The sequence below is a fragment of the Elaeis guineensis genome, chromosome 4 (assembly GCF_000442705.2).
Source record: "Elaeis guineensis isolate ETL-2024a chromosome 4, EG11, whole genome shotgun sequence".
NCBI lineage: Eukaryota > Viridiplantae > Streptophyta > Magnoliopsida > Arecales > Arecaceae > Elaeis > Elaeis guineensis.
Genome location: NC_025996.2, coordinates 12,814,686 through 12,839,276, shown reverse-complemented (window position 1 = coordinate 12,839,276; position 24,591 = coordinate 12,814,686). Strand labels below are relative to the sequence as shown.

The 24,591-nt window shown below is 37.7% G+C and overlaps 2 protein-coding genes across 10 annotated transcripts; both read left to right on the top strand.

Annotated features, from left to right (window-relative positions):
• Positions 1-2,845: 2,845 nt before the first annotated feature.
• On the top strand, positions 2,846-14,665 carry LOC105043834 (uncharacterized). 9 transcript variants are annotated; one of them, XR_012140631.1, is made up of 7 exons: positions 3,094-3,233; positions 5,412-5,726; positions 7,500-7,596; positions 7,754-7,807; positions 12,013-12,151; positions 12,275-12,521; positions 12,676-14,665. XR_012140631.1 is itself a non-coding variant. In XM_073255572.1 (5 exons), exons 2-5 carry the CDS (start codon positions 5,682-5,684, stop codon positions 14,301-14,303), a joined length of 270 nt encoding a protein of 89 aa, XP_073111673.1. In that variant the 5' UTR covers positions 3,094-3,233; positions 5,412-5,681; the 3' UTR covers positions 14,304-14,665. The 9 variants fall into 9 exon arrangements, 2 of the variants coding, with proteins under 2 accessions (XP_010919855.2, XP_073111673.1); XR_012140633.1 differs by having other exon boundaries at positions 12,275-13,012; positions 14,230-14,665; XR_012140632.1 differs by having other exon boundaries at positions 12,275-13,249; positions 14,230-14,665.
• A 4,029-nt stretch (positions 14,666-18,694) lies between these two features.
• On the top strand, positions 18,695-22,140 carry LOC105043837 (S-norcoclaurine synthase 1). Its single transcript, XM_010921554.3, has 4 exons — positions 18,695-19,165; positions 20,395-20,642; positions 20,932-21,250; positions 21,723-22,140. The coding sequence occupies exons 1-4, from the start codon at positions 18,731-18,733 to the stop codon at positions 21,966-21,968; spliced, it is 1,248 nt and encodes a 415-aa protein (XP_010919856.2). The 5' UTR covers positions 18,695-18,730; the 3' UTR covers positions 21,969-22,140.
• Positions 22,141-24,591: the final 2,451 nt, after the last annotated feature.

Genomic DNA, 24,591 nt, shown 5'->3' with positions numbered 1-24,591 from the left:
TGGTAGATCTCTTCAAATGCTTCTGCTGCTACTTTCGGTGGTGGAAAGGTGTCATTAGCCCACCCTATGATTCCAAGAGCATCTGCTTCAATCATCAATTTGGTATGGTAGATCTCTTCAAATGCTTCGGCTGCCACCTTTGGTGGTGGGAAGGTGTCATTAGCCCAACCTGTGATGCCAAGAGCATCTGTGTGTGTGTGTACGTATGTTAAGACCTTCTGCCTGCTCTAACCAAAAAAAAAAAAACACCTTCTGCCTGCGTAGAATTTGTGAAGATAGATTTTTCCGATCATCAAATTGAATTACTGCCGCATTTTTCTTAAAAGGAACACATCGCGGTGTTACGCAAGATCCTTCATACCTTCAAGCTATGGGGGAATTTTTGTATTGACATGTTGCGGCCAATCCTCTCATCGTCTGATCGCCGGGAACGAGCGCCTGCAAAAAAAAAATCCGCACTGATCGGAGGTGGCTCCGGCGGGGACCTCCGACGGTCAAGTCAGAGAGGAGACTAGGCAACAGTGAAAAAAAAATAAGGAGCTCAACGAGAGAGAGCGAGAGCTAGAGAGGAGGGGTTCAGGGGTTTCGAATGGACCTCCTCCAGCACTGTTGTCTTCTCCGTTTTATAGTAGAGCGCGACATGGCGCCGTCATTAATGACGCAGACAATGGGAGGAGTTGTCAAATCATCGGAGGCTGTCAGAATCGTCGTGGGTTGTCAAATCGCCGCAGGTTGTCAGAATCAACCCATGTCCTTGGCAGGACAATGTTTCAGGATGGTCACACAGCACGTCCTTGACAGGACAGCAGCCCATAACGGTCGTACGACATTTGGGAGGGCTGGCCGATCATACATCGGTATTCGGCTGCCGGGACATCGGATGATGATCCGGCGGCACCGTCGGCTGGTCTGGTGTCTTGCTTAAGTCGGACGTCGGCTGCCACCCCCGACAGTGAGTCGGTAATATGGGTTCGACCGTTCGGTCGGTCGGGAACAGCATGGGTCGGTTCGGCCGACACACCTTCGGTTTATCCGACACACCTTCGGTCGGATATTGTCGGCAGCCGTCTGTCGGGGTCGTCGGTCGGAGTCGTCCGTCGGGGTCGTCCGTCGGTCGTCGATCGGGGTCGTCCGTCGGGATCGTCCGTCAGGGTCGTCCGTCGGTCGTCGGTCGGGGTCGTCGGTCGGGATCGGTCCGTCAGAGTCGTCCGTCGGTCGTCGGTCGGGGTCGTCCGTCGGAGTCGTCCGTCGGTCGGTCAGGATCGTCCGTCGGAGTCGTCTGTCGGGGTCAGTCGGAGTTATCCATCGGAGTCGTCCGTCAGGATCGTCGATCGGTATATCCCAACATGACAAATTCTTAGAAGGCCACAAAAAACCCAATGTCCACCCTCTCTCCATTGATGGTCACCCCGGACCTTGTACCACCCTCCCATCCGTAAATAATTATATTTATCAATAAATCTGAGGGAAGGGCCTTTTTTCCTCCGTTTTTACTCAAGAAAAAAAAAAAAAAATTACTGCAGCATATTGTCAATGTGGTTTTGTACAGTGGCAGCAGCATCTCAAGGACCGTAAATCAGTTCACTGGCCGAAATACTTTTGAAAGATCAGTATTCATCAATTTTTCACTAAAAATTCGTTTGGTTCGTAGGAAAAAATTTTTTTATAAAAAATTATTTTTTAAAAATAAAATTTTCATATATTTAATTGATTATAAAAAAAATAATTTATTATAAAATAATTTATGTTAGATTAAATATTTATTTTTTTGTAAAAAAAAATTATATAAAATACTTATTATACTCTTAGTAGATATAAGACTACACCTTTTTGCTCTTAAATTTTATATAAATATAAATATTATATTTATATTAATATAAATATATTTAATATATTATAATATAATATTAAATTACAATAATTTATTATATTAATATAATATTATATATATTAAATTATATATTAATATAATATTAATATTTTTAATATAACAAATTTATTAATATAGATATAATATAGTATCAAATATAATATTATATTCATATAAATATGAAGATAATATTAATATTATATTATATTATTAACCAATATTTCATTATAATCATCGCTCGTAGGTTTTTTACTTCTCATGAAATATAGAAAGTATTTTTTTATTAAAAAATATTTTTTTATGAAAAAATATTTTTTTATTTTTTTTAAATTTTAATTAAATAAGAGATCTTCTCTCTATTTTTTAGGAATTGTCTCTTTTCCGTTCATTTTTTGTGAATCAAATGAATCTTAAATTTATTTTAACAACCAAAAAAATAAAAAAAAAAAAGCTAACAACAATTCTTACTCCAACTAGGACACCGTGCATTGGAAGTAACTATCTGTAATTCTTCTCGATTTTTATGCTGGCCTGAGGCCGGTGGATTAAAACATCCACCAAGTTATTTACGCATAGAAAGCTCCCGCCAACTTGAGCTTGTAAGTCGGGGACTTGTAACTAAACCTTTGCTGGAGCAGCGATTGTTAACAAATTTATAGGTATGTTCCCCCACCCCCAAAAAAAAAAAAAAAAAAAAAAAGGCATAGTCCGTATGAACTAACCTTGAAATTTAGAAAGTTATAAAAGCCTGTTTCCGAACTTCCCTTATAATCCGGTGCGATAGCCTAGGATGGAAAACAGAGGGCAAGCAGAGGAAGAGCTCGTGGTCACGTGGCCCGCTCCCAGCGAGATTACACACAAAAAAAAAAAAAAAAAGGAAAAAAAAGCCTAGATCTTGGGAGGTCCTTCCTTTTGGGTAATCCTAGTGAGAGCGGGGCGCTGATCTCTACGTTCCTACTTCCTCTCGTACTCCCTCCCTTTTTTTACCCGGTGCCCCGATCCTAACTTATCCTGTCGGATTTTAACCAAACCAACCCTAAAGTATGTGGATAATCTTCCTGTAGAGAATATAGAAACGTAGTCGGCAGGTGGTTTGACGACTAGATCTGAAGTTTATAAATCCGGATCCCCGCATAATTTTCCTCGAACGTTGTGTGAGCTCTGTAAATTATCTCCAACACCTTACAGAACCTTCAAAACGGCTCTCTCTAGTTGCGCGCCGGCGATGACCGCGTTCACGTCCGCCTTCCCACTGCCTCCGGGCGATTCCGCCGCCGCACGTGACGGCAGCCCTTTTCGTCGAAAGGAGAACGGTTCGTCGCGTCTGGGTTTCTCGAGACCCTCATGGATCGTCCGGACCGAGGTCAGCGCCCCCCAATCTCTCCTCCTCATTAGAATAATTCTGCCTTTTTACAGTGTTCGCCTATCGAAACGACGAAAGAGCTCGACAAAGGCATGGAAGTAGGCGTAGCTTAAGAGTTTATTTTGGAGCCAGTTTCCCTCAAATTTGAAAACGAGGGGTTCAAGATCATTGTAAAACCACTAGCTCAAAGAAATTTGGACATCTTTTTGGGCAAAGAGGAAAATTTTCTGTTGATCAATTGTTTTTTTTTTTAAAAAAAGAATCTTAGGGTTACTGTTCTTTCGGAAGATAATCCATCCGACGCATCAAGATCGTTTCTTGGAAGCTATTTACTGCGTGAGAGCAAATCTAAAGGCCTTACTATGCCTTTGGTAGCCTTTATTCGGCCATGTGGAAGTAATTTTTCCGCATGGTAGTTTGGGGGGCTACTTGATTGAAGAGGCTACCGCACGCTTGGCGGCTGATTAGATGTCTACATGGCTACAATGAATTATCTAATTATGTTGTTTGATATCTTACACCATTATTAAGCTCTTTAGCTGGCTTGCTGTGAAGATATTTTTCACAAATATTAGAGTATAACGTTCTTCATATGATTACAGGTAATTAATAAACTGTGCAGCACAAGTAGACCAGCATGTAATCCAGGAATCATTCTCTTAAAAATTCTACATTCTTAGTAGCTATAACGTCTTTGGGAATTTTTGGACTTTTTGAAACTTTGTGTGTGGAATTAAGAAAAGTTCGGCTTTAACAATTCTTATAACTGAATAGATGCGATAATTAAAGATGCTTATAGCAATACTTAGTTATTTATCATCCTCTAGCATCACAGGAAAGGTACGCATACATTATAGTTAATGATTTATCAGTTGTTTTGTAGTTAGGTGATCCATAGCTGACTGGTCCTTCTGTCCACAAGTGAATGAGTCATCTTTCAATATCATCCGAGCACTTCGACAATCATGGCTATATTGTGCATGACCTTTGGAACATTTTGTTCCTTGCATTCCTGTTCCCTACTGTGACACGTGATATTCTTTTTTGAGGATGGCACTTGTGACCAATCATTTGCTATGATGTTGGAAGTTGACTTATATGTTATACTGATTGACAAAGAATATATGACTGCTAAGAAGCATAATGTCAAAAAAATATGACGGACAGAAACATATTTTTCAAGGGTTTTGACTTAATGAAACTTCCTTAAAATTTAGAGGACACCTAATTTGAAGCTTCAACAATAATATAACATGTCTAATTTCTTTGTAGGAGAGGTTTAAGCATGTTTTCTGTACAAATGAGAGGCAGTGGACAAATCCTATAATTTAATCCAAATCAACAAGTATCAAATTCCAATGCTTTTTAGAGCTAAATGAATTCCTAATATTACCAAGATAACCTCCATAAAGTGTTACCCAAGCAAGTTAAATATCAAAAACCATCCTCAATTGCTACCATTCAGTTCCTAATCAAAATTTGAAGTCGGTTTAAATTTTGGTTTCAGCTATACCTAATGATTTATGGTTTCAAGAGTTTCACTATTCTATTGGTTTCTTGCTCATGTTTCAGCAATTTTAATTGAAAATTATTGAAAAATAAAAAGAAAAAAGTTTTAAAATCGATATAAAACTCGCTTACTTTAAAAAAAAATGAAGAAAACACAGATACTTAGGATATTTTTCCTAAGAGCCAAAGATCACCGGGTCCAATTTTAGGCTTGTTCGATAATGATTAAAATCAATAAGTTTTAGATGGTCTTTTTTGGGATCTTCAGATATGTACCAGGGTTTAAAGTGTAATCACGTCCTACCCTGTCTTGTGTTGCATGAGTCATCTTAGCTGGATAAAGAAATGATTTAATGGTGCAAAATTGCAAACTGCTATCTCACTAGTCTGAGCCAGGTGACATGACTCCATCCCAAAACAGCTCCCTGACATCTTCTGACCATTTTATTTTATTTTGGTTTCTATTGAAGGGCTCACCTCAAACCTTAATCTTCAAATCGAGAACATTAGTGATGCGAACCCATCACTCTACTACCATGAGCAAGCATAAAAATCATCTTTTGAAATCAATTTATTGTTCTGATAAGTTACATTATGCCTTGATAGAATAATCAAAGGAACATAAGAAATATTTATAATAAAGCATACAATTAACTCTCAATGGTCCAGGCAGCTGGGGAGCTTCTTTCGATGGGGTCAATCATCATCTACCCCTATCCCTGTTTCTTGGTTCCCCACAACCAAGAAAAGTGAAAATCAATTTCAATGGTCACCGGGAGCTGATGGTGAGGCTGGAGTAATCAGGAATCATGAAGGTAGAATCTTGGCTGCTGGTGCTTCACCTGTGCCAGAAAATACTTTGCCCATTCTGGATCTTCAGGCTGCATTGGACGGAATTTGACTGGCCATTATCTCCTCAGCCCATAGGATTTGGCTTGAATGGAAAAGGCGACTGCATTGATGCCTACTATTCTTTCTTCTTTTGTAAAGTTTCCCATCTTCTCTACTTCTCATTATCTATCAAGAATGGAATGAAGTTGCTGATCTGTTCTCCAAAATTGGCCATGGCTGCTAGAATGCTACTATCTGGTTATTGGGGTTCCCTCTATTGCTCAAATTGCTAATGCTGATGCTGTTAGTTATATTCATAAGAACTTAATGGACTTAGGCCCTTGTACTGACTTAAAAAAGAGGTGAGTAGTTTTAGAGGGTGCCAATTGGCTGAGTCTGTAAAGTCTCTTCTACGGATACAAGGGAGATGGGTTTGATCCAGCCTCAAACTGTTATTTAGCTGGGCCTCCTCTAGTCCTAGTTCTCAAAAGAAAAAAAAGAGTTGAGTAGTTTAAGAAATAATGGGAAGTAACATTAAATAAAAATGAACATAATCTTTTAAAAATGATTTGGACATTTGACGTGTACATATGATGCAAATTATCAAAAGATGGATTAAATTTGAGATGCTACGAAAGAGTTAGTTGACCAACATGACTTGAATGAGAGTCATGAAGACATTTTGAGGACTTGAAGGTTTAATAGGACTTGTAATATGAAAAAGATCAGTGTGGTCAACTCCAAATGCATTGGTAAAAATTCATCATTTCTGTCATTTTCTGTAAGGGGATCAGTGAATTATCTTTTCTTCTAAGAAAAGCATGCCGCTATGACCCCCCTTCATATCTTGTATCATGAATTATAAGTTTATATGTGTTAATAAGTAAATATATTTCTGTAAGGTTAATTGCATAGTAAGTTACCCAAAATGATGCTATGCATATATTAAAATAGCAATGGATATAGATTTTTCTATGATTATTTGTGATGTTACATGCACAAATTAACTATTAAAGTTTGTTTATTTGTGTAAAACATGTCTATGCGTCAATGTAAAATGGTTGAAATTTTTCCTAGGGGCAAAAATAATTAAATTGTTTAATCAAAGTGTGCCGGCTGTATATCGTCTCTCCATATGTTCATCAAAGATTGTCATTGTATCTGCTTTATCCTGGTTATTTCCAGTTCTGGTTGTTGCTTTGGATACAGTTCTCTGAGAATTGTTCTGTGACCACTATTGCTATGTGTTTGTTTTATGCTACTCTGATATGGGCATTAGATAGCTTATCTGATTAAACATGTAGTTCTGCACTGTGTTGCGCTTCATTGAACCCCCACAGTCAGGTTTCAAATTTATTCATCATCAAATAGTGTTTGTAAGCAAGTATCAAGCATAAAGCTTTCCCCCTTTCAGCACTCAAATATTCCACGAATGGTAATAATTAATGGGATGATATACTTGTTTCTTGCAACATTCTAATTTGATGGATATTAGTCTTTGGTTAATATTTTTTGTCCTGTCAGTTATATTTTATGTATTCATAGCTAGCTGTTTTTGTGAAAATATCAGATGAAGTTGGTTGGGCCTTCCACAATCTTTCTTTCTGAAGAATAGAAAAGATGAAATGGAATACTGAAATTTGGAAGGCATAAACAGGGTAGATTGGAAATTGATCATATGAGCATGTCATCATATTCATATATTCAAGTGCTGAAATTAATTAAGGAAAGGCCACATGTCAGGACTCTTTCTTTATTCCCTACAAAATATGTAAATTAGTAAAATTGGCAAAAGGACTTAGGTCAAAACCTTATAATTTAATGGGAATTTTTATGCATGATAGAAAAGTACTATTCTTTATTTTTGGCGTTGGCATTTGTCTTGGCTAAGGGTTTCTGGTATTCCTACAACATTATACTTTGCAGTCAAATGTTAAGAAAGAGAGAAGGAAGAAACCAGATCCATCTTGTGTAGTCTGCAATGGAAGTGGAAGAGTTGATTGCCATTACTGTCAAGGAAGAGGTCTCTCTCTCACTCCCCACCCCATCCCCCCCCCCTCTCTCTCCTTCCCTCCCTATATGCATGCACAGTGTTGTAAAATTATTCATACTGTCATTACTTTATGCTAGTTATTTTTCTAAGTTATTCACATCCTATGCATCTGGCTGGACATTTGCAGGCAGGACAAATTGTGTGCATCAAGTCATGCTTCCAAAGGAGAATGGCCAAAATGGTAAGTTGCCCGTTCTCACTTAAAAAAAAAAAAAAGAAAAAAGAAAAAAGGCAAAGAAGGGTGAGTCCCACCTTGCTTTATTAAAGAATAAAAGAATAAACACTGGTGGCTCTGGCGAAGGAGCCGAAGATACATTCAGCCCACCCCTAGCTGACTAGAACCCTCTTGCATGTTGCCATACTTTTAGTATACAACACAGAACCGATTCTTAACAAGGTTACAAAGATTTACAATCTTCTTTGGAGTCTCCTTCTTGAGAAAAATGCGGTTGGTTCTTTCTTGCCAGAAACACCAAGCAGCAAGCACTGACTTGTCCCCTCCTTCTATGAGTTTTCTTTGTAGTCGTCTATTCCTCCATTCAGTCCTCAGGGATAGCAAGGATATTCGCTGACCTTTTATACCCAACTTGTCCTCAAGTTTCTGCCATACTTTCTTCACAAAAGTACAATTCAGAAGAAGATGGTCCACAGTTCTTTATGATGATTACACAAGAGACAACCTTCTGGCACTACCCAAACCTTCTTTGCCATTACCTCTTTAGTGTGAAACCTGTTTCTAATGGCCAACCATGAGAAGATTTTATATTTTCTGGCACTGCTACCTTCCACGTGTCTTGTAATATGGGCACTTCGCTCCACCTTGATTGAGGAATCTGTAGAGATACTTAAGTGTGAATAGGTTTGACTGTCTAGTTTCAAACTTGGTCTATCACCCTCCTTTCCAATTGATACTATTCTTAGAATCTTTTCAAGCTTTGACCATTTCTAGACTGATCATAAGTCAGTGGTCCTTTCCTCACCACTCTCTGACTGCCAGCTCTTCTTCTACAACAATATGCCACTGCTAGGTTCTTCTCTAATTTCTCACAAAGCTTGGGAAAGAGAGAACAAGAGGTAAATTGCCCATCCAAGTATCATCCCAGAATCTGAAACTGCTACCATTACCAAGTTTGAAGGCTAGAGAGCATCTGAAAGGCTGGAAGCTCTCAATGTCTCGCTAAAGTGTGGATAAGGAAGAGAGGAATTTCTTGGTTCTAGGACCAAACCTTCTCCTTCTGTAATGGATATCATTAATTAGACTTCTTATGGGGATTTATCATTATAGAAGTAATGCAATACCACTTGCCTAAGATAGCAATGCTAAGATCTTCTCAATCTTTTACACCAAGACCTCCCTCTTCTTTTGATTTGCAAACAATTTCCCAAGCAGTAAGGCATGAAAACAATGAAACAGATGTTATCCCTTTCCATTCAATTTTCTTTAGCACCCCTTTGGCGACTGAAGATAGACATGTAATATATAGGGATATTTGATATTACTGCATTTGCTAGAGTGATACAACCTGCAATTGACAGGAGAACTTCCCTTTCCAACTCTCTAGTCTCTTCTCAACTCTAACTACATGTAAACATCTCCTTTCCACCTTCCTCAGTCTCTTTATGCTCAGTGGTTGCCCTAGGTACTTAACAGGCAGCTTTTTGAGTTTGCAACTAAGGGCTGCAGCATGTTGAGCTTGGTCCTCTTCAATTCCCACACAGATAACTGAGCTTTTGGTGTAGTCAATCCCCTATGCCAAACACCCTTTCAAAACTATACAAAATCAGTTTAAGAACTTCAAGCTGGTTGATTGGATATGCCTGGGCAATTCCCCACATTACTGAGGCCATTTGTAAGTCCTTCTGTTTCAGTCTGATTGATCATTCTAGAAAGGACATTAGCAGCAATAATAAACAAGAAGGGAGATACAGGGTCTGCTTGTCTCAAGCCACTCGAGTTTGTTGGAGATCCGTTCAAACTTTGGACAGTTTTGGCAAGCAAATAAGGTTTCTCATCCAGTACACCCACTTCCTGAGAAAGCCTCTGTATCTCCAACAAGAACCCAGTTCAGCTTGTCATAAGCATTTCAAAGTCTAATTTTAAGAGAATGCCATCCAGCTTCCTACAAAAAGCCAAAGCCTCAGAGCAGCCAAGAAGTCTAGAAGTAGCCTTCTGTTTATGAATGCAGACTGAGAATTTTGAACAAATTTCTCCATCAAAGGCACCAATCTATTAGCAAGAGTTTTGGGGATTATCTTGATAGTGCTTTGAACTAAACTGATCAGCCTGAAGTCATTTGGATGTGCTGCTCCTCCTCCTTAGGCACCAAGGTTAAGAAGCTATAGTTCATTTGTTCCAGATCTAGTTACCTGCAAAAAATTCATCAAATAGTGAGATAAAATCCTGCCTAAATAGGTCCCAAAACACAGGAAAAACTACATTAAGAACCAATTTGGGCCTGGTGCCTTGTCAGCACCCAAGGAAAATATCAATCTCCTTTTCTGAGAATGGCTCAATGGGTACATTCAAATCCACATCAGGTCAATGAGTACACTCGAGTGCACATCAGTTTCACCATAAAGTCTTCCCCAGTCCATACTAAATGGAGCTGTAGGGGCTGCTTCATAAAGATTTTTGAAATACTCCACAAACACTCCCTGAGCAATATCATTCTATGCCATCATCTCAGTGCCTCCATCAACTAAAACAGTTAGTCATTTCTTCTTCTCCGGCCACTTGTTCATGCCTTCTGTCTCCAATAGATTTCCACCTCGAGGTAAATCTTGTTGAGTTCAGCTTTGTTTCATCTCCTTTTTTCTTGTTCAGACACTGTGAGCCTTGTGCTTTTCCTTTTTCTTATCGAGAACGTCAAGGGATTTTAGGAGGATGTTTTTCTTAGCAAGTATTTCCTTCCTCTTCTTAGCAGCCCATTCATTTAGTCAAAGCTCTATATTCTCGCAGCTTAGTTGCCTGCCTGCACCAATGTCCTCCAGACCGTCCTTCCTCCTCACTTCTATCACTTATCAAAATCTGCCTCCTGTATCCACCAGTTCTCCAATCTGAAGGGTTTTTGTTTAGCTTTCATCTCCTCTGTGCTGACTCCAGTAGGTTCATGGTCTGAGCAGGAACAAATAAAAGGTTTTTGGATGGATACGGGATTATTGTTTTCCACTCCGAGGGATAGGGATAAGGAAGCGATCAAGCCTTGCTGAGAAAGGGTCCTCATGTCGGTTACTTATGTGAATTTTCTTCCCTTGAGTTCGATGTCAATTGGCTCTGGGGCTCCTGTAAAGTCAGATAGTTGTTCTGAGTCTAGAGGACATTGTTTCCTGCCCACTTAGTAGTCCATAGACCTTGTTACATTATAATCACCACCTGCAACTTATGACCCTGTGAAACAAGCTCTTCTTCTGCACGGTTCATTCCAGGATTCAGTCCTCAGGACTCTTTCATTTGGTCCATACACTGATGAAAAATAGAATATGAACTGGCTCGCTTGTTCCTTCAGATTCACTGATACAGTGAAGACTCCTGTATCACCAGCAACTAACTCACATTTCCTGCTGTTCCAACCGACAAATTTCCACCAGGCACTGCCATCTCCATTCAAATAACCCCACGCTTCAATCAGACCTCCTCCTCCTATAGCCTTTAGAACAGCCACTTGTGGATTTTGCAACTTAGATTTCTGAAGCAAAATGATAACACATTTAGTTGCAAGTAATAGCTGCCTAACAGCCTATTGTTTTGAGGCCATAAACAGGCCTATTAACATTCCGCACATTAGCAACATTAGAGGGAAGAGGGATCACAACCATCCATAGAGACCATCTCACACCGTAGGCCAACATTAAAGCTGAAGCCCAACCATTTCCAGTCTTCCAGTACAACCAGCAACTACTAAAAATACCCCTCAGAAATGGGGTGACAAAAACAGCAGCCCCAAGCCCCATACGCATCCATAGCCCAGTAAACATTAATGATATGAAAGTCCACATTACGTTAACATCATAACATGATAAAAACACAAGAAAATGAAAGCAACACCGTGATGGCAACCGAAGGTCCATGCAAAATCAAGCCACAGGGCTTGCCATCCCCTGAGAATCTACAACAGCAATCTGAGCTGCCTTTTCAGCTTCATATATTCTTCAGTTGCAGTTCAGCCTCCTTTCCCTTGCTCAACACAAAGATCAAGCCACATTTTCTCCCTAACTCGATTCACACTTCTGGTTCATGTGAACTGAGAATCAGCTCACCGTCTACCATCTTTTTTGCAGATTTTTTTTTTTTGTCTTCCTTGTCTTCTTTTTCAATTGTTTTGTTGTCTTCACAGTATTTATTGTTAAGTGCCTGAATTCTGGTGCTTCATTTTGGTGGTTTCTTAGATGAAGCTTGACCCACTGCAGTCCCTAGTAGAACAGTATCTGAAACGACCTTCACACAGCTGAAAGTCCATATTGTATCTACTCCTGCCAGGTCAACAGCTCCTGCTGGGTTGCCCCAATACCAGGATGACCCAACAAGGTATTCTCCATTCTCTTGGTTATTAAATCTAGACTGCAAACTTCTAAAATCCTCACCCTTTGAGGGGACAAGACTTTCTAAACTTTCGAGAGCAGCAAGTACAGAGTCTGATTACTAATGTAGCAGGAGTATGTTCACCTGGAAGGAAATCAGCCACCTGCTCGTTAATGACCCAATCTACAACAGTAAGTTTTTCTTGAGGACCATCAAGGTGCAGAGACATGGGAAGATCCATTAATGCACTAGGGATTGGTTCATCAGCAGAAGGTAACTGGATGAGGTCCTCATGCCCCACAACCTGTGAAGCAGGAGCAGCAAGTTGGGTGTTTGAATTGGAATTTGAATATGGGGTTTCAGGTTCCCTATACTGGTATTTTCTCTCCAACCTGAGAATCAGGAATAACCTCATTCTCTATTACTCTAATCTGGTTAATGACATCAAGATTGTCAGAAGGTTAATGCTAGCATCTGGAGCAGACAAATGATATTCAAATTCTCATTACCTCCATTTTGATTCCTGGCAGGATTAGGAATTGCATCTCTCTGCTTATTAGACTTATCAAAGGAATTCGATTCTTGCTGTACTTGGTTCCTATCCTTCTGGTCCCCCAAAACTCATGCTGGATTTGCTGAGTTTCCGCCAGGCTACACATCCCAGAGTGCAGATTCCGTTGCTGGGAAGCAAATAGAGGTGGAGGGGGCGATCATGTTCCACATGCCTGATCTTTATTCTAACTTCATATTTAAAGTCATCCATTGAAACATCCACGAACGGAGGGATGGAGACTTGGTTCTTACAGAAAACAATAAGATGGAGAGAGAAAAGGTCTAAGCAACCAGCACTTCTAGAGTCAACAGCATGTAAGATGCCAGACCTTGGTGATTGATCATGATTGGTTGTGAGATGAAAAGGAGCTAATCAAAATCCACAAAAGACTTTGCGTATGGTAGAATAAATCTATTTATAACTTCTCCACTTATGAAGAGCCCTCATATTGCTGACATTTCATTGAGGATCAGGGAAGCCTAAAAGTCTCAAAGACACGATGGACGAGACCTTGGTGAACTCCATCATCTCCTATGGACCAAGGCTTAACGGTAGAAGAAAAGACACTAGAATTAATATTTTCTTTCTTTTGAAGCTAAAAAAATGTTTTGTTGACTAGGAAAAGTAACAATGGAGAGGCTCTGACTGTACATTTTAGTGATTTGGTTATGGGGCTCGGGTTGTATCTTGAATGATTGATCTTCCTTCCAATCTCAACTGTTGGATTATGCTTTGCACAGTATTCAAAGCACAACGAACCACTTCCTTCCATCCATAGTATAGATTATGAAGCTGATGTCGTGCTTTAAAAACTATGCAAAGTGTGATCCAATGGTTAAGGTCATGAAGATCAATCATTCTTTTGCGTGGAAGATACAACCCGAACCCCTGGTTGTGTAGGTAATACCCTGAGGCTTTAAAAAAGCAAATCTCAGCATCATCTGGGTGACTTAAACTCTGCTTGTATCTGGATCTGCCCTTGCTACTGCTTCCCTGTGCCATGACCTGTACTCGTTTCTGGCTTCCATTTACACTTGCGGGAAAACTACAAACTATATTCTTCCTTGAGGCTCCATTTTCCTTTTTGCTTTAGCAGCTCTCCTACACCTGGCTGTTGTGTATCCAATGCCACTACAGATAAAGCAGGTTATAGCATTCATACATTCTTCCACCACCACCATACTGGAGGGATGTGTTCGACGTCAATGCGTTGAGGCATGAGCTTAGGACGGTTAGAGTTGTTAACAACATTAATGGAGTTATAACCTCTTCTACCTTCGCTAGGATACCATCAGGAGCTCTGGAATCCGGCAGAATATCTAACCAGCCCGCCTCTTTGGATCACCACTTTGTTCAACCCTTCCAGCCACACGTCTTTCTCCACCTCTAATCTGCTTCTCTTCCTCTTCCTCCACCGTTCCATACATCCTCTTCCTCCCCTTTCTTCCTAAGCCAGTTCTCACTGTTACTTAATTGATGTCTTCACTGGAATTATTCTTTTTGTTATGCAAATGTTCTGAACTGTTGGCAGGTGCAATGTTTGTGGTGGAAGTGGACTTGGGTATTGTAACAGATGCCTTGGAACAGGGGAATACAGGGATATAATGGGTTTTCACTTTATGAAGATCAATGGCAACTCATCGTGATGTCATGAAGAGAAGTAACAATCTTCAGGAGATCTATTTATGTATGTGGCACATTTCAGAGTATCTTGTCCTGTGCACTCTTATTGGTGTCTTTTCTCCATTTTTCTACTACAGGAAAGTAGTCATTCAACTAAACTGTAAGGTTTTTACCCAAAAAGAAAAAACTCAACTGTAAGTTCTGCGATGTATTACTTTTTTGCAGCTACACCAAAAGATGGTGATCTATATCTTGTAATAGCAGTGTCAATTGTGCATTGCCCGCTACTAAATCCCATTCTGAACCTCAAGCTGGATAGCAAAGGCTTGACAAATTGTTAGCTATCCTACGTCAATATAGATACCACTACTATTTTTTTAACTTGTAACTATTTTATGACCTTTAATCCATTAACTTTCAACATTCTCTAGCAAATGATCACCGTGGGATCACCATGGTTATCTAAGATTATTGGTGATCCCTATCATGAAATAATCTGATCTTCAATGATCTAAGATCACTGTATTAGGTATGTTATGGTCCCATAATTAAAGATCCGTGGGTATTCATAAATAATCTACTTGGTATGCGACAAGAATCTAAGATTATTGATCATATAATACTAAAAATATCTCTGATATATGCTTAGAAGATTTTTTATATGTTCTTAGTTTACATGGACTAAAAGTATGAGTACTTATATTGATTCTTATAGTTGTTGTATTCAAATAAATAAAAGCAGTGAAGCAAAACACCACTTTGTGATACAAAGTCATTATTAGCTTGCTAAAAATAAAGATTTTATTGTTAATATGGAAAAGAGAAAGTAAAGGCTCTGAACTCCTTTTATGTTTTAACTTTTAAATGAACTTGTATTATAGATTCAATCATCTATTCTATTGTTGGTATTTTCATAAAGTGGGGAATGAATATGTCAAAGTAAATCAGTGATGATATATAGATGGAAGTTAAATTTTTTCTAAATAGTTCTTCCATTTAAATTTACAGCAATTTCCTCTTTAGGTACACAGGTTTCTTATTGTTCTATTATCAGTAGAAGAATGGGAAAGAAAATCCCTCCAAAAAAAGAAATGGAATAAAAATATTTGATATTGGGTAGAGAAAAATATTTTAATTACTTTGTGTATGGTATGACATGTGCATAGAATAAACTATGGCATCATTGCTCTTTCTTTTTCTTGAAGTTATTCTTTGTTTTTCCTTTTTGGTTTTGAGGGCGGCATGGAAATTAATGAGATCAGAAAAGAAATCAGCCATCCAAAGTTTATATTTTTTGGTATTACTAATTTTTTTAGCTAACCAATCTACTGACCCATTGTGCTATATGAATATATGACTAGTCTGAATATGTACAACTTGTCATTTCAGAAGGAAGATAAAGATGAATCCAATATTCAATGGATGCAGCTTAAAGAAATTTTGTGCTTAAAAAATTTTAATCAAACATCTAATAAAATAGGCAGATCTATTGAATGAAAAAAATCTATGCATCTCAAAATCTGTACCAAAAAGAAAAAAAAATCTATGCATCTACAGATAGATCTATAAGATGAAATAAATATGATTTTCTATATAGATATCAATGGTAAGGAAAACCAAGGGGATCCAATCAAACATAATAAATCAAAAGATCTCATAAGTGAGATTGGCCATCCAAAGATTGGCCAACTAGTCTGCTGACCTATTATCCTTTATGAATATATAGCCAACCTAAATATTTAAACTTATCCTTTCAAAAGAAAGACAAGGATGTATCTGCATCCAGTGCGTATAGATAGTTTCAACAAATTTGTGTTTATAGAATTTTGATTAAACATCTTTCAAAAGAAAGACAAGGATAAATGCACATCTAGTGCACATATATAGTTTCAGAAAATTAGTGCTTATAGATGTTTGAGCAAACATCTTGGAAAATAGATAGATCTATAGGACAAAGCTAGAGAAAAACTTTATGCATCTCAGATCCTAGAAAAAATCTATGCATCTCAGATATACAGATAGATCTATAGGATGATAAAAATATAATTTTCTGTATAGATATTAATATTTAGAAAAGCAAGAGGTCTCAATTAAACATAAGAAATTAAAAGATCAAAATATCAAGAAATCAAAAAAAAAAAAATCAATACCCTATAAAATCAAGAAATCACTATGGCCAAAAGTAGAGAAGAGGAAGGAAATAAGTGTAAAACAACATGCTGTATGGAGTAAATCGACCGTATCGATCCAAAATCTAAAATAAATACCAACAAAAAAAATATTTGTAGAGAATCATGAAAAAAATTTATGGAGAAAAAATTGAAAGAGAAAAAATAAATTTATTCAAAGAAGAATAAAGACTAAAATCTCACAAAGATACATCATAAAAATCTCTATACGTACAAATAATCTCTCTTCTTTCTTTTTTCTCACATTTTTTTCACTGTCTTTCACACTATTCCATACACACCAAGGAGACACCAAAGATCTTTTTAAATAAAGCAGCATAAGAGTGAAAGTTTGACTCTTACGTGAACTCACAAACCAAAGATCTACTAAAATATTATTTCAAACAATCTTTAGAATGAAATAATTAAATAAAGTAACATTAAGAATAGAATCCTAAACTCATTAAAACCAATGACCAACTAAAAATAGAATTCTAATTAGATTTGAACTTAGCAATGAGTCTCAACAATAAGATGGAAATCCAAATCCCTCAAGGATGGTGATTCCTCGTGAATGTTCTTTTCTAAATAGTTTTTTCTGGACAGCACTTTCTTGAAGTCCCTCACATGCAATGCATAAGGAATTAGGCAACACTCAATCGCTAGATCAGGGATATTCTAAAATTTTATCCCAAGATTGCTATATGGGGGTGTTCTTCAATACCCATCCTTAAAGATGAATTGTTCATCATCGAGCTAGATGGTGATTTGAGAAGTAGAGATAATCTAGGATCAATAGGGTGCAATCAAATATAGTAATCTCATCATTTTTATTCAAATCATCTTTGATCTCAGATGTATCATCCTATATCAAACACGCTTTGAGACTCTATAGCTTGTTCAACTACAAAAGAAGAGTTCAATTTTGGACAAATTGGTATATAATGTGTTTGGAACCTATTGAATAGCCAGATTGGAAAGGCCAAGGAGGTAAATGCAGCCATCTCTTGTTGCCGGCCTGAAAATGTGGGGAGTTCTTACCTGACAGGATCGTGACTACTAAAAATTCAAGTAGATGGGGTCTCCCAGCTATCTGTTTGTCCGGCTAGGTGACCGAACCAATGCTCAACTTGGGCAGTGAAAATGTATTCTTTACATCAAACCTTCGAACATCTTGCACCCAGTCGATGACAAGTTAATCATTCAGAAATCTTTGTCTGGTCCTTTGAAGGGGCATATTGAAAAGTGAGACTTGTGTTTATTATATAAACTATTTTTTATCTCTTAAATAGTTTCTCTCTCACTTTGTCGACCACACCCACGTTGTGGTCCTTCTTAGGAGTTTTTTAAAGAAAAATCTTTAGTTATATATTAAGTCATAAATTTAGTTTACGGCCAAACAGAAACTTTCGCCGGTAACACCATTCACAGAGTCTCGAGAGAATTTTGGGCAAGCCAAAATCTTTATATATAGAAAACCGGGCCAATACGATAAGCTTGATTTTTCTTCCTTTTCCAATTATTTTTGAAATATGATACGATGGTATAATAAATTATAATAAATAAAACTTTTAATAACCAAATTTATATCCATATTAAGTGATAAATCTCAATAATGACTAAATATATTAAAATCGGCAACATTAATATATGTTATATATTTAGTAATAAATTTATATAATGGTCAAGCATATTAATACTATCCTATTAACATTTATTGTTCCTACCGCTAAAAATAACTTATATATAACTGACTTATAATTTTTTTTATTTTTAAACTAATTTTATAGTATATAATATGTTAAAATAAAATATATTTATACTTAATATATTTATTTAAAATATGTACAGAATTGTTTTAGTTATGCTTCACATACTTTCAAAAAAAAATAGATTAAATTAGTTCTCTTACAATTAATTCATATTCATAAGATTTTAAATAAAATAAAAAAATAAATAATCACATATGAATAAGAAATACAATAATATTTACATAGTATTACTTCTTAAGACTTTTGTCTTTTAGTATTGTTTTAGTATCCATTGATTTATGCTAATTGGACGTTGTTTTTTTTTTCTAAATAAATATTTTTTTTATTTTTAATTAAAATTAAAATTAAAATTTTTTATTTCAAATTATATGTATATGAATTGTTATAGAAATTTTTATTTTAATTTTTTTCTACCGATTAAAATAAGGTATCGCCATTACCTAAAGTAAGCCAGCGCCGGAAGTAAGTGATGCTGCCCGTCCGATGGTTGAGCCTGACGGATGGATTTAGTGAGGGCAGGTGGCCGCACGTACGTGCGCGTCTTTTTCAACTCCACTGGAATATCCCTTCCTCACCTCACGCCCGCTTAACATCCAATGTATTCTACGAAAACAATTCTAGAGGAGGAGTAGAAATGGAGACCGGAAACGATGGTGGGAGGCCAAAAGATCTGGGAGGCTCCATCCGAGTGGAGAGCGTTCAAGCTCTTGCCGACGGTGCCCACAACTTGGCGGCTGAGATCCTCCACCGGTACATTAGACCGGAGATAAATGGTGACACCTTCAATGATGGTGACTCTGAAGACATCCCTATCATTGATCTGAGCAGGCTCCGTGATCCCCTGTTCGGGCAGGAAGAGATCTCCAGGCTCAAATTTGCATGTGAGGAGTGGGGATTCTTCCAGGTTAGATAGAAAATTAACGAATCAGGTTTGTTGATTTAGTTATTTATATAAATTCTATCGAAATTTGTGGTTGTTTATTGCCTATCTGATTCTTTTCCAGTTTAATTTCTTCTGCATATTTGTTTTTCTTTACTCCTTTTTCTGGGTGTTGTGAGACGAGTGCAAATTCTCTAAAGCCCTAGTTGTTTAAAAAAAAATCTTAGAAGTAGCATGTGCTAGATTTCAATTGGAATCCGGGTACATGGAAGTAGTTGATTTTAAGTAGGAATTAAAAAAAAAAAAAAAAAACAAAAATTTCTTTGGATCCATCAAGAACTGCTACATACCCAGGTTGTAAGATTTCCCACCCTGCAACTTTTGTAGAGGAAAGTCTTAAGAGGGAGCTCGACGCTGATCTCGTCTTCTTAAACACAGTAAATGATCTCCTAATCCAATGAATTTCTATACATCTCATCCATTTTTTTCTCTAATAGCAGTTTAGTGTTTTTTCCCCCGAGAACTATGAGAGCTAAAACCCTAACCACAAACCTAAACAAGGACAACATTGAATCCTGATCTCTTGTATTAACCGGAAAGACGTTATCAACTTGGATGGTTCGCACCCTCATACCATACAATATTTGGAGATTAGATATGAAGTATATCAAATTGAGTCTAAAAACCTAATAATTGTCTTGTCAGATGGTACACCCTGTGAAATTTAGAACTCTAACTGTCATCAAGATGGTCCAACCTCCTGACTTCAGTCAAAACTGATCAAGTTATGATTGGGCCTTTTATTTTGATGAACAAGATTGAATATGACCATATTCAACAAATGCTGGCACAGGATTTTTGTTCCTAAAAGTCGGGATTAATCGAAGAAAATAGGTTGAACAAGTGCATTTTCAAAGAAACTTCTGACTTTGCAATTCCACTAACTACCACTTTACGAAGTAATATAAACATGGTAGCTTAAGACAACAATTCTCTTTCACTCTCCGGATTTTTCTGTATGTCTCTTTGCAAATACTCAATGCATCTCCATCAATCCAAAGAAATGCGCTCTTATTTGCCAAGTGATCTAGCATAGTGGATCAAGTGATAAACTATATCTCATCATCTTTGGGACACATAACAGCTACTAAACTAGTAATTCTTTTTCCTATATCCATCTGTGTTTTATGTCTGTGTTGGACTTGATGTTGCCAGCTCCACATTATTATGCAATATCATGGTGAATTTTGCAGCTGGTAAATCATGGAATACCTGACGAAGTGGTCGAGAAAATGAGGGCAGATGTTGAGGAGTTCTTTCAGCTTCCTCTAGGAGAAAAGGAAGCAATTGCACAGCTGCCAGGAGATCTTGAAGGCTATGGTCAAGCATTTGTGGTGTCAGATGAGCAAAAGCTTGATTGGGGTGATATGCTTTTCCTATTTACTCAACCACCACATTTCAGGAACTTGAGATTCTGGCCTGCTCAACCTCCTACATTTAGGTAATGTAATACTGAAAGCTCATACAAGAACACATAGTTTCAAAGATAAACTAGATGATTGAAACGCTAATTCTGCAATGTGACCATAAGTTATCACAATTTAGAAAACTTGCATCATGATCAATGGTGTTTGTCTTGATTATCTCCTAGAAAAATTATTGTAACAGTTTCTGTTTTCATTGCAAGCGGTGAAGTTTAAACTTCTTCTCTTAGCAAAAAAAAAAAGAAGTATAAACGTCTTTGATGAAGAAAAGAAACCTTTTGCTAATTATATTGGGAATGTTTTCAGGGATACAATGGACAGATACTCATCGGAGCTAAAGAGAGTCTCCCATTGTCTCTTGGGATTAATAGCTAAGAACTTAGGAGTTGATCCCGAAAAATTTGTCAACATAATTGAGTCACAATCAATGAGGATCAATTACTACCCACCATGCCCCCAAGCTGACAGAGTCTTGGGTCTCTCCCCACACTCCGATGCTGTTGGCTTGACATTGCTCCTCCAAGTCAATCAAGTGCAAGGATTGCAGATCAAGAGAAATGGGGGATGGCTCCCAATCAAACCACTTCCTGGTGCTTTTGTCGTTAACATCGGCGATATCATTGAGGTAAGTATATGAAGAAAGAATGATGAGAGTACCAGTGGAGCTCTGATGTCATGAAAATAATTAAACAGGGAGAATATTGAGAAGGAAACATCTCATCTTTTGTTTAAATATGAAATAGGTCATAGATATCCCTCAAGTCATACAAAGTTTTCTCATCTAGGAATCTCATAGTAAAAATATATTAAGGTGCGGAAAATTTTGTCAGGATGGGCTAACCATACAAGTACAGATTCGGGTGCTTTTCCTCCCTATCTAATTTCTCCTTTAAAAAATTAAAAAAGAAGTTTAATCATGCTATGATAACTGATAGAGATTAAAGTTTTCTTTGAACTGGTATGGTTTGTTTGAAAAATTGAAGGTGATAAATTCTTTTAGTGGGTGCCAACTGGTTTCGTTTAGTGAGGGCCAAAAACCCCCTCTAGTTGTCACAAACTATATATGTTAACTGATTCTAGTTTGATTCGTTTGACAGATCTTAAGCAATGGGAAATACAAGAGCATTGAGCATAGGGCCATCATAAACAAGGAGAGGGAACGCCTTTCAATTGCTGCATTCCACAGTTGCAGTTTTACCACACCGGTAGGCCCACTTGCAGAGCTTGTCAAAGGGAGCAAGGAAAATTACAAGACCTTGAGCTTTGAAACTTTCGCAAAACAGGTCTTGTCCAGCAAACTTGATGGGAAGAGTGTCATCGACTGGATGAAATTGAATCCATAAAAATTGTTTCAAGATGTTATAATCTTATGAACAAATATGTTGTTCATGTGTAAGATTGTCAACTAGTAGAAGGCTGTCCATGTATTTGTTTCTTCTGATCTCCATCTAAGACTAGAAGAGCACAAACTGAACGCTCCTTACAAACAAAATAATCAGCATTTTGTTACTCTGAGAGGAGATTTCTTATGAGTTCCCTGAAAATGACCTTTTCTTTTTAGAAAAAAAGAGTTTATCCCCCCATCTATAAGGAAATAATCATAAAAGACTAAGTACTTGTTTGGATGGTATCATCCCTTGCCGCTTGAACAAGAGGATAAGAGTTCGATTCTGGTTAGCATTGGCCCTCGAGGGGTGAGGCGGATAGGAGGTAGTAGGTGATGAGTAGTCTCCGAAACAAGAGGGGGGCGGGGGAGGGAGAGAACATGATGGGTTTTATCTAGATGTACATGGGGTCAAACCATCTCGGGCATTGTCTTGAGACTTATCCTCAAAATAATCTTAGGATCGACCGTGATATCAAGACAGACTCTAAAAGATGAACATCATCTAGACGTTTTGGTAATCAGACGGGCAACTTCATCAGACTTCGTCTCCAGATATCATTTTCGGCCACCTAACAAGAACATCTACACACTGTCGATGACTCATATGGACCGCCCTTGAGGGTTTGGTCCATGCAACTTCATCAGCTCCCATGACTCGGGTGCCTATCAACCTCAAGGTCGGGAGCTTGCCGACCATACATGACGATTTCCTACGACCGACACCAATCCAAGCCAAGACCTCAGCTATATGCCAACCTCAAATTACTAACCTATTCATTCATATGAACCACTATCACGAATCTCTCAACAAACTATCTAAGCATGGCCACTGCTATAACCGACATCTTTTGACTGACATATTCTATGTCCTAATGGCCTGACAGACCACAGCCTAGTAGGACAACCAATCGAATTCAGGCACAACACTCCACGACTCCGTCTCTATATAAAGAGGCAAGAAGGAGACCCTCGAAGGGGGTAAGACATTACACAATACTAAGCTAACACTCTCCCTCTTCTATTATTTTCAAGCTCTAATTGACTTAAAGATCGGAGGATCCCCTGTCGGAGGACTCCCAATAAGTGTGGACTTCTTTTGCAGGTCTCCGTTGGCATCGTGGCATCTAGTCCGCTCACCATTCTCAACCACTCCAGCATCCGTCGTAGCCTTGACGCAATGTATGATAATTCAGGAACATGATGGACAATATAATCATGACTTTATTATGTTATATCGAGTGTTTATTATGATTTTATATTAGTGTTTAAATTTTTTTATATATTTTTTTATTATCATGACTTTATTTGTACAGATTAGTAAATTGTTTACAGATTATACTTTTGGTATTTAATTTTTTTTAATAAATTTTGGACAGATTTATATTTTTTGTGCAGATAAGTAAATTATTTTTAGATTATTTTTTTTTTTAAACAGAACATTGAAGACGCTCTAAGGTGTCGGTACTCTATATGCTTATCGATGCTTTAAACTTTAAAGTATTGGTATTGCATATCATTAACGATGCTCAAAAGCACCGGCAAATACCCAATGTAATAGCTTTCCGACACGTTTAAACGTTGGCAAATTGTTAAAACTTACTGACGGTTTAGCCCGATTCGAAGCGCTTAGCGACGCATATAAGCGACGGGAGTCGCCGACGCTTTTTTAAAGTGCCCCGCTAGACTCTCCTGCCCTTCCAATTAGGTGACCGGACCAGTGCTCAACTCGGACAAGTTGACCATTTTGGCAACCAATTGGTGACAAGCTGATCATTCAGAAATTTTTGCCTGATCCTTTAAAGGACCATGGTGAAAAGTGACGCGGTGACGTTTGGATGTAACTTGGACTGGCAACATAGGGTTGGGGTTCCAAGTTTCGACAAGCTATTCAGCAATCGGCCTAACAGAGGATACGTTTTTTTTAAATCTGCACTCGGTCTGAGTGCAATAAAACATGAAGTACAAAAAACAAACAAACCCAATGAGCACAATAGCTTTGCATCCCTTGGATAAACCGTGGCTCAGTGTCAGCACAGTTTTGTTCTGATCTCAAGATCTTCCAGGCCCATGATTGGATTCAGCCATCATGAGTTTCTAAGGTAACTTTTAGTTAATCTTATTTGGCATTCTTCTTCTTGTCTTTATTATGTAAACTGTTTTTTTATCTCTTACCATGATCCGATAGTTTCTCTCACTTTGTTGGTCACACCCATATTGTCATGCTGGTTGTTGTCCCTTTTAGGGGTTTTCTAAAGTAAAAATTGTGAGGATGGTTGCTGTCATTTTTTTTGGCATATTAAAGTAGACTGTTGGCTTCTTTTGGTGTGTTTTGTCCTGCTGGTGACCATCGGTGGCCCTGACGGGATCCCCCATAGATATATTAGGGTTGAAATACAAGTTGAGAATGATATAGCCCATGTGATACATGGGATATATATATATATATATTTTTTCCAACTATTCTTGATAGTGATTTTCGAACCAATATGAACTAAGCAATTTGATCTATTCTAAATCGAAATGACAACAAATCGGAATAGATCAACACTCGATTCACTTAATTACTCTTCCTTTGCACC

Coding starts and splice junctions, on each gene's coding strand:
- LOC105043834 (XM_010921553.4), top strand. CDS start 3,096: ATGACCGCGTTCACGTCCGCCTTCCCACTGCCTCCGGGCGATTCCGCC. Junction 7,597..7,753: donor CCATTACTGTCAAGGAAGAG/GTCTCTCTCTCA, acceptor GGACATTTGCAG/GCAGGACAAATTGTGTGCAT. Junction 7,808..14,229: donor AAAGGAGAATGGCCAAAATG/GTAAGTTGCCCG, acceptor AACTGTTGGCAG/GTGCAATGTTTGTGGTGGAA.
- LOC105043837 (XM_010921554.3), top strand. CDS start 18,731: ATGCTGCCCGTCCGATGGTTGAGCCTGACGGATGGATTTAGTGAGGGC. Junction 20,643..20,931: donor GCTCAACCTCCTACATTTAG/GTAATGTAATAC, acceptor GAATGTTTTCAG/GGATACAATGGACAGATACT. Junction 21,251..21,722: donor ACATCGGCGATATCATTGAG/GTAAGTATATGA, acceptor TTCGTTTGACAG/ATCTTAAGCAATGGGAAATA.